This window comes from Equus quagga, chromosome 1 (genome assembly GCF_021613505.1).
Source record: "Equus quagga isolate Etosha38 chromosome 1, UCLA_HA_Equagga_1.0, whole genome shotgun sequence".
NCBI classification, from domain to species: Eukaryota; Metazoa; Chordata; class Mammalia; order Perissodactyla; family Equidae; genus Equus; species Equus quagga.
In genome coordinates, this window is record NC_060267.1 from 172,026,159 (window position 1) to 172,035,642 (window position 9,484).

The following is a 9,484-nucleotide window of genomic DNA, read 5'->3' on the forward strand; positions in this document are numbered from 1 at the left end:
GGGTCACGTGGCCGCCGCAGGCTGCCCTCTATATACATACACACACTTTGCCTGCGAGCTCTTGCTGCGGGACCGCTCAGTGTGTTCTTTGCGTTCCAGACCTGGCTGAGCTTCAGCGTCTGGCATTTGGAGGATCCCAATAAGTGTTGATGACTTTTTACCCTCCCATTCAGCATTTTCCAAATCTCCTCGAACTGTCAGGCCTCCAGAAATGCAAAGGTGGCTGACTCGGGATGCTCAAAATATAGTTAGGGAAATGGGTACACACTCTGAAATTAAGATACAGAGTGATAGGCATGAGCAGAGAAGGGTGTGCAGTGCAGAGAAGGGAAAGAGAAAGAGGATTACCTAAGTCAGTCACTGAAGTCTTCCAAGACCAGTGGGTCTCAGCCCTGGCTGCACATGAGAATCACCTGGGGAGCTCTGAAAAGTCTTGATGCCCAGACCCCAAACCAATTAATCAGAATCTCCAGGGTAGGCCTTAGGCGTCGATAGTTTGTAAAGCTTCCAGACAATTCCAAAGTGCAGCCAAGATCAACAACTGCGAACCTGGAGGGATACATGAGGAGAAAAATTCTAAATGGTGAATAAGAATTCCCCAGCAATAAAGGGAAGAAAGGTATTTAGAGAAAACTTAATGTGCAAATTAAATAATTCCAAAGCACTAAGTGAATAACTAGTTCGCAAGTGCTCGGTAAACTTCACTTTTTTTTTTTTGGTAATTAAACCTGGACCCCTTTGGTACAGCTCATATCTGCCCTCCGCCAAAACCTAAATCCCAAAGTATTTACAAATATAGTGAATCTTACTGAGGGCTTCCTGAGAAAGCTGAGGAGTGTGTTGCATCATTGGAGAGGCAGAGAAGAAGGCTTTAGGAGGTATGGTAAGCAACTGAGACTTTATCCACCAGGTGATGGGGAACCATAGACGAGTTTTCAAAGGGGATATAAAATGGGAACGTTTTCGTTTGGGTGTCTTCAAGCCTAATATTCTTGCATCCTGATATATAGGTAAAAACTGTAAAAATGGCTCCACAGTATACTAATAAAATCACTGCTCTGTTTTTTTTTCCCCCACAAAAGGAAATCAGCTCAATCTTCATTTCGCACTTTAAAAAATTCAGAATCTACAAATAGGGTCCCTGCCCACCATTTTCAAAAACTCATACCTGGTTAAGTGATCCAAAAATTCCTAAGGGAAAATCCAACTTCCACACACCTGAGGGAAGGCCTCACCTCTCATCTGCCCACCATTGTCATTGCATCTTACAGCCACATGGTGTCGCCGTTGACAACCTGTATTTTCCAATTGATCAAATGATGCAGGTGTGTGGGTGCGGGTCCCATAGTGGCCAACAGGGATCTTCGACGGAGGGCATGGCCGTCCCTCACAAGGAGGTCTTGGGGTCACAGCTCTTAGGGTTCATTACTTTCAGGACCATACTGAGCCTTCTTCCAGGCATCTGGGGCCACTGTGAATTTGATCTCTGTTTCTGCCCCATGCAAACATGCTCCCCCCCGCCCCCGCCTTTTCCATACCTGGCTATTCACACTAGCAATGGCTCGAAGATTTTCATTTTCAATGCTCAAAACACAAAGAATCTCAGTGGTTGCCTTTTCCAGGAGAATAGGGTGACTTACCCACTCTTCTGAGTGTAGCTACCCTAATTGTGGCCAGGACCAAACATCATTGGGTCAGTTAGCATTATTTTGGCAGCAAATAAGAGAAAACGTGATTCAAACTGTCTTCTTAAGCAATCAAGAAATTGATTATCTTGGGGCCAGCCCCGTGGCTGAGTGCTTAAGTTCTCCCACTCTGCTTCTGTGGCCCAGGGTTTCGCAGGTTCAGATCCTGGGGGCGGACATGGCACTGCTCGTTAGGCCATGTTGAGGCGGTGTCCCACATGCCACAACTAGAAGGACCCGCAACTGATACACAACTATGTACTGAGGGGATTTGGGGAGAAAAAGCAGGAAAAAGAGAAAAGAAGATTGGCAACAGTTGTTAGCTCAGGTGCCAATCTTTAAAAAATAAATAAATTGATTATCTTGTTACCACACAAAGGACACGATCTGCTCACCCCAAGACAAAAGTCAATCGTCAAGAGGCAAGATGGTGGCAGAGAAAGGGCATTTTATTACAGCTTGCTAGCAAGAGGGAAGATGGCCAACTAATGTCCAAAACAACCATTTGAAAGGGCACAGAATCTTAAAGTGGTTATATGGGCCAGTGGGTTATAGGGGAGGCGTTAGGAATGTTGACCCTCTGGTATTACAAACTGGGAACTGCCACACCAGATCTTTCAGTTTTCATGAATGATGACTACCAGTACAGACTCTCTGTTCCAGGGTCATCACATTCCTAAGGAACTCAAAAGAACGAAGTTATCGTCTTATCGCAGCTGGGAGATACATGCACAAGCAGGGATCATAAAATCTACAGAGCAGGTGGATCTCCTGGAGGATGTGAATCCAGCTGGGTTAGTCAGATGTCATTCAAAGTTACAATGTAGTCTCTTTTCTACAATATGGCTTCACTTATGTCAACCTTGTATTGAGCCAGTTTCAATCTCACATAACAGGAAGTCCAGAGGCAACATAGACTTTGGGGCTGGTTAATTTGATGGCTCAAGTTATCAAGGACCCAATTTCTTTCGGTCTCTCTGCTCTGCTGTAAACATGGTAGGTTTCAAATTCATACTAAAGTGATTTGCCAGATGTCTACCAGGAACAATCAGGACCACATGCTTTCTTTTCCAGCTAAAATCTTTCCTCCTGGTTTTTTGAGCCAATTAGTTCACACAGGTACATACTCTGCCTCCCAATCAGTAACTACCTGGCAAATGTGCGGATGGTGTAAGCCTGGGTTCCAGAAGGGGAAAGGGGTTACCATAATTGGAACTGGCAGTGTGGTAGGTGCTCCTTGAGTGACATGGGTTGCAACGTGGACGTACGGCTACTTGAGTCAAACTGGAGTCCTGGAAGGGGCGAGAAGACAATGGATGCTAGGTGCATGATCACCACTATCCTTCACAATCTTCAGAGCACAGAAAGAGCACAGAAAATCAGAAAGGCTGATTGCTTTCTGTTTCCTAACCACAGAGCCTCCCTCTCATCACTCCTGATTTTGTGTGTAGCCATTGGAGGGGAGGAAGCTCTGTAGCACTGTCCCCCAAAGGAATTCCCTTCCTATGGACCACCAAGCCCTTTCCTTTCTTTTTTCTAGAGAAGGAAAAGACTGCACTCAAGTTCAGTCTTTAGCGCAGCATCCTGCTGCATTGGTCTCAAGAGTTTTCTTTGGGCCTCATCCACCCACCAGGATTCTAATGGTTCTAAACACTCATTTAACATTCATTCATTCATGTACCCATTATGAACCAGGGATTGAACCAGATGTGGAGTTTACAGTGGTGAGTAAACCAGATGTGGTTTCTGCCCTCGTGGAGCTGCTAGTCTGGTTGGGAAGAGGAATATAAAACACAAATGAGCATAAAATTATGCTAAGTGCTAGGAAGGAGAACAGTGGTGTGTGGAGGAGGCCTGTCTGAGGAAATGAGAGTTAAGCTGAGATCCAAAGCCTCTCCTCCTTTCAGCTTACTGCTGTCCTCTGTGCTTTGACTTCCCAGTATAAATTATAACCTTCATTAGCAACTAAAACAGACCTCTTAATATCGAAACTTCTAAACTGATTCTCAGATATTCTCCTGGATACAGAACTATCAGGTTTCTTCCCACAACAAAGAGTATACCAAATATGAATGGCATTTGGTGATGAATTCTGGAAGATTCTTCAACTCACAAGTCTTTTAGACTTAGAACCCTTTATTAGACTAATACATTTGTTTCTGCCTCCTCCATGAGAATTTGAACTCCTGGGGACATGGATCATATCTCACTAAACTTTTTCCAGCACCCAGCATGGTCCCTGGCACAGGTCGGTGCTCAATACAGGGTTGAATTACATTGTTAAATCTGAGTCAGATTCATACAGGGGCAATCACCTTCAGTACTCATTTTCCATTTTGAAAGACTATAAGCAAACAGCTCAGGCAAACATATTAATAACAAAAGCTCAAGAATCTCTACAGGAGCGGTGAGCTGGCCGCCGCTCAGGGGAGGCTCCTCTAGGACGAGTTACCTGTCCCCCCGCAGCCATGGCTCCATCCTCCAGAAGAGATGGCTTCATCACATTTTGCCAGTCGACTGAGAAAGGATTTAAGTATTGATATGATTAGAATTAAAATTGTTCATAGGAAATCTCTATCTCAGAAAGCAAACAGACACAAGGAATATGAACAAAATAGACGCTTTGGTTTGAAAGATGTCAACATTCCAACCTTGGAACGTAGAAATCTTGAATTAGAGGAGACATCTCAGGAGCTTATTCCAGAAGAGATGAGTGTCAAGCCAAGGTCAGTGAAATCTGTTCTAAGTGATCAACGAAGACAAATGCTCCAGAAATACCAGGAGGAAAAGCAACTTAAAAAATTGAAAGAGCAGAGAGAGAAAGCTCAACAAGGAGTATTTAAAGTGGGTCTTTATAGACCTGACAAGCCTTGTTTTCTTTCAGCAATAACAGAATACCACCCAAAAAAGATTGGTAATGGGAGTGATGTTCGAGCAACCCGATCTGGTCAAAGACAATCTTCTGAAAAGAAAGTGTCCACCGAGAAAACAGCAGGGCAGCCTGCAACGCCCACGTGCGTGAGAACCACTCGATTGATGACTGAAGAGCGAAGCAGACCGCGGGAGCAGCCTCCGCCGGTGCAGCCTCTGCGAAAGCAGCCTCCGCCGCGCCGGCCACAGGAGCGACGCGTGATAAAGAAACAGAAAGAAAAGTACCCAATCAAGGAAGGCCTGCCAAAAAGATAGAAAGAAAACCTGGCAAGGTCGTTTCCTTTAAAGTTGATAGTGAAGAAAATACTTTGGAGTCACAAACCAATGTGACAAACGGAACGGATCCAGATGGAGTCTTATCAAAAATGGAAAAGTTACCTAAGTCAAATCCTGCAGCAGTGAAAGGGAGGCCATCCTTCGCACCAGTAGATTTCGTATTTCGGCCTCCAGATGGTCTGAAGAGCTACGAGATAACACCTTGGACGCCCACAAAAACCACTGCGTGGACGCCCGCTTACAGCTGCAGCTCTTTAAACACGGAAGTTGACAAGGCTCTAGAAGCAACAAAAGAAATTTTGGCACAGAAATGTAAACCTTCAGCACATCAAGATTACGATGAATTTCGCCGTCCTTTGCGTTCCCTAGCAGTCGGGAGCACAGATCGTGTCTTAAAGAAAAATGAAACTACTACTGAAAATCTACATGGCCTTCCAATAAAAGAAGTCCCATCACTTGAAATAAATGAGGATCAGACATCTCAGCAACCACACGTGCTGTATTTCAGAAATATTCTCCAGTCAGAAACTGAAAAACTAACTTCACACTGCCTTGAGTGGGAAAGGAAGCTTGAATTGGACATTCCAGATAGGCCAAAGACCTCATTCGCCTGGCAGTTGGTCAAACAAGACTCCTTATGAAAGAAAGGTTCAAACAGTTTGAAGAACTGGTGGCCAATTGTGACTATAAACGAGGAGAAAAGGATACCACCTGTACAGACCTGGATGGCTTTTGGGATATGGCTAGCCTTCAGATATGGGATGTAAACCAAAAATTCAACAATCTGACCAAACTGGAGGAGTGTGAATGGCAAAACAATAATAATACAAGCAAAAAAGTCTTTCAGAAAAAAGTTGTTTCGGGTATAGCAAGTAAACCAAAACAGGACGATGCTGGGAGAATTGCAGCCAGAAGTCGCCTCGCTGCTGTGAAGAAGGCAGTGAGAGAGAGGATGCACGGGGAGAGCAGGCCGAGGCCGCGGGCTCTGCAGCGCCGAAGGAAGTTGATCAAATAGTGTTTGACGCTGGATTTTTTAGAATTGAAAGTCCCGTTAAATCGTTCTCAGTATTTGACAATAAAAATCTTATGACTGAATGCCATCTTCTTGATTCACCACGCCCAGGGTGCAGCAATCCCTTCACACAAGTGCAGAGGAGACGACAGGAGCATGCCAGACATACTTCCTTTGGTGGGGACTTAATTGCCTTTTCACCTCCAACGCCTCCTAATGGAAATCAACCAGAAGAATTGTGAATTAAAAAAAGCAAAACATTTCTCTTCATATTCTCCATGCTGTAGTGTATTCTTCAAATACTGAAAAGTTAAAGAATATGGAAAAAAAAGAATCTATACAGAATAACAATAGTTATATTAATTGAGCCCTTAAAATGTTTCAGGCTCTCGGCTAAGCACTTCCATTTACTAACTTTTGACTCTTCATAGCAACCTTAATGTAAGTACTGTTATTATCTTTATTTTACAAATGATCAGATTAGAAAATAGAAGTAAAAAAAAATGACTTGCTAAGTTCACACAGCTAGTATGTGGCAGAGCCAGCATCTGAAACCAGCATTCAGGCTCCAAAGCCTATTTCATTAACCACTTGACCATATCACTTCTCATGATGGGCGTCTGTTCTTCCACAGGATTGGTGTCTGCACTTATTCCAATTTGCAATTATTTAATCTGTCTGTGTATTAATTATCTATTGATGCGTAACAAACTACCCCTAGTCACAGCAGCTTAAAACAAACATGATCTTGAAGTTTCTGTGGGTCAGGAATACAGGAGTGGCTTAGCTGGATGGTCTGGCAGAACCTTTCATGAGGTTGTAGTCAACCTATTGGTCAGGCTGCAGTCATCTCCACGTTCAACTGGGACTGAAGGATTCACTTCCAAACTCACTCACGTGGTTGTTGGCAGGCCTCAGTTCTTTCCTTGTCAAGTGGGCCTCTCCTTGGGCTGCCTGAGGGTCCCCACGACTGGCAGCTTTGCATAGAGGGAGTAATCCAAGAGAATGTGTGACCACCTATGAGAGAAGCAGAAGTCTTTTTTATAACCTAATCTTGCAAGTGACATTTCATCCCTTCTGCTCTATGCTATTGATCACACAGACCAACCCTGGTAAAATGTGGGAGAGGACTACACAAGGATGAGAATACAGGAAGTGGGGATCACTAGGAGCCATCTTGGAGGCAACCTACTCAGTCTGTTTGCTCGTTTTTTGTGACTGCCTCCTCTACTAGAATGTAAACTTCACTAGTGGGGGAAAACCATCAGTGCTGCTCACTGTTATATTCTCTGCCACAGCACCTGACACAGAACAGACTGTGAGCAAATACCAAATAAATGTAATGATGATGGTGATGTGAATTCCAAAGGATGAGCTCCCTATAATCCTGTCTTACACTCATACACAAATTCCCTGTTGCCATTCATGGTAACATTTAAATAATTTTTAAAAGAAGGAATACATGATGCTCAAGAACCTTTATTCATGTATACAATTTCTATATAACTATAGAAAGTGGGCTTGGAAGGAAACACACCAAATTCATGAGAATGATGGCCTTTGAGGAGGAGAAGAAAGTAATGGTGTTGGGGTTGAAAGTCAAATAGGGCTTCACCTGCAATGTTTTCTTCTGATGAAATTTTTTATTGAGGCAATATTTAATGATGGTCAATTCTGGGTGGTGGGAATATGGGTATTATTCTCTCCACTTTTCTATATTTTTAAAATTTCTCAAAATATGCTAGATACAAATTGTAAAAGTCTCACCCAATTGGAACATGTGTCTATCCTGCCTTCCTTTGGCTTTCTGCTCTAATTAAGGGTGTATCTACAAACCCCCCTCTCCAGATGACTCAGACCAAAACTTATTTCCTCCTGAAATTGCCAGGCTTTTCTGGTTTGAATTTCTACAAAATCACCTTGGTCCGCTGCTTCTCCACTTTCTGTGTTGATGTAGATAGAGTCACAGCTTCCTTGTGCTGAGGGAGAGAGGCCTGCACAGCAGCAGCCTGGCCGGCAGCTGAGACTGTGGTTACTGGCACTGGTTCCAACACAGTCCTCTGAGGCCAGAATCCTGGGCCCTGAGCTCCTTTCTAAAGTTCTGCTGCCTCTTTCCCTAACACACAACCAATAGTCACGCTGGACCAACACTGGAAGGACACATGGAAAATTCTAAATCTGTAGGTATCAGATTATGTAACTTTTTCCTTTTATTTTGATCTTCATTCAGGCTGTTTTAAAAGTAAGTTCAGAAAATCAGTCAATCCATTAACAGTTCCCTTTTCAAAAGGAAGCCCAATGAAAACCTGGACTCCTATGAATGAAAGCATTTTTAGCTGCTCTCTTAAAATAAATCCCCAATGTCTATTAGTAAGCTGGTGAGAGGCAGTTTCAGAGGTTAGAGCAGCAACTAGGTACTTTCTGGGAAGCAATCTGAGGGAAAATAAAGTCAAAAGCAGCATCAGCCTGGAGGAGTATGTTTGATACTCAAGTCCAATATCTCTCACAGTGCTTTGTTCAGGTTTTCTTTCTTTCCATAACAATCCTGTCTGGTAACAAGTGACTATTCCTGTCTCCCATGTCCTGGGCCCAGGGAATGAGTAGGTGGGCAATACAGCCCAAACAGGCATGTTCCTTAATTCCAGGCACCCCAGAAACCATACCCAAAGAGGAAATAGTGGCACAAAACAAGCCAGCTGAGGACTCAGACTGCCTTGCCTATTCTGGATGCAGACTGGGGTGCACCTCGTGGGGAGGCTGAACTCCACTGCACTCCGGGGCCCCTGGGCAGAGGGGCTCCCCAGGCGTCTAAGACAGTGCCCAGATTTTTCTTCAAACACAGTGAATACTTTTCTCATAACAGGCCCTCTAACATGAACTTTTCAAACCCCATAGGCCTGGTTCCACATGCTGGCCCTGCAACTTCTGAAGGGCTTTGGGTCTCTCTGTAAAATGATTGTAAATATTATCACTGGGGTGTAGTGAGCACTACAGGCCACGATATATACGACACATAGCAAGCATTCAATAAATTACACGTTATTGGTCTTGTAAGACATCCCGATTCCTAAAGTTTTACAAAAACATATGATTCTTCATTAAACAACTTCTTTGAGCTGCTGCCCAACCAGGGTTTCCTGGTCCTAGCTCAACAACTCAGGACTGTTTTTCAGAAGAACTAAGCACTAGGAAAAAGGAATTAGAGAGGTGTCTTCAGCTAGCCTTGTCCCATCTCTGGAAATTTCCACTCTGCGGGCTTTCACCTTTCCCCCCTAATTCATTCTTTCAATAGGTATTTATTGAAAACTCTGTTCAAGATACTGGTGCAGAAGAAAAAACAAATATGAAAAGTCTTTGTCTTTGGAGAGCTTTCAACACAGGGTGGCAAACAAGGACTCCCTAAGCAGAATCCCTGTGACTAACCTGGTGAGGAGCTCAGTCACGACTTTGCAGGCTGGTCAACCTAGTCTACGGACTGTGCCCCACTACCTTTCAATTCTCCCTTCTCTCACATACTTGCTCAGCATCTAGAAATCACATCCACCCTACCAAGCCCAAGGGTGAGACAATCCTTCTTTAC

At 43.9% G+C, this 9,484-nt stretch overlaps 1 protein-coding gene across 1 annotated transcript; it reads left to right on the plus strand.

Moving 5' to 3' along the window:
- The first annotated feature begins 2,133 nt into the window (after window positions 1–2,133).
- Window positions 2,134–6,146, plus strand: LOC124227260 (disks large-associated protein 5-like). The gene is given in 4 exon segments (XM_046641147.1): window positions 2,134–4,699; window positions 4,732–5,480; window positions 5,483–5,845; window positions 5,848–6,146. Coding segments are annotated over 4 exon segments (1,935 nt in total). The 5' UTR covers window positions 2,134–4,175.
- Window positions 6,147–9,484: the final 3,338 nt, after the last annotated feature.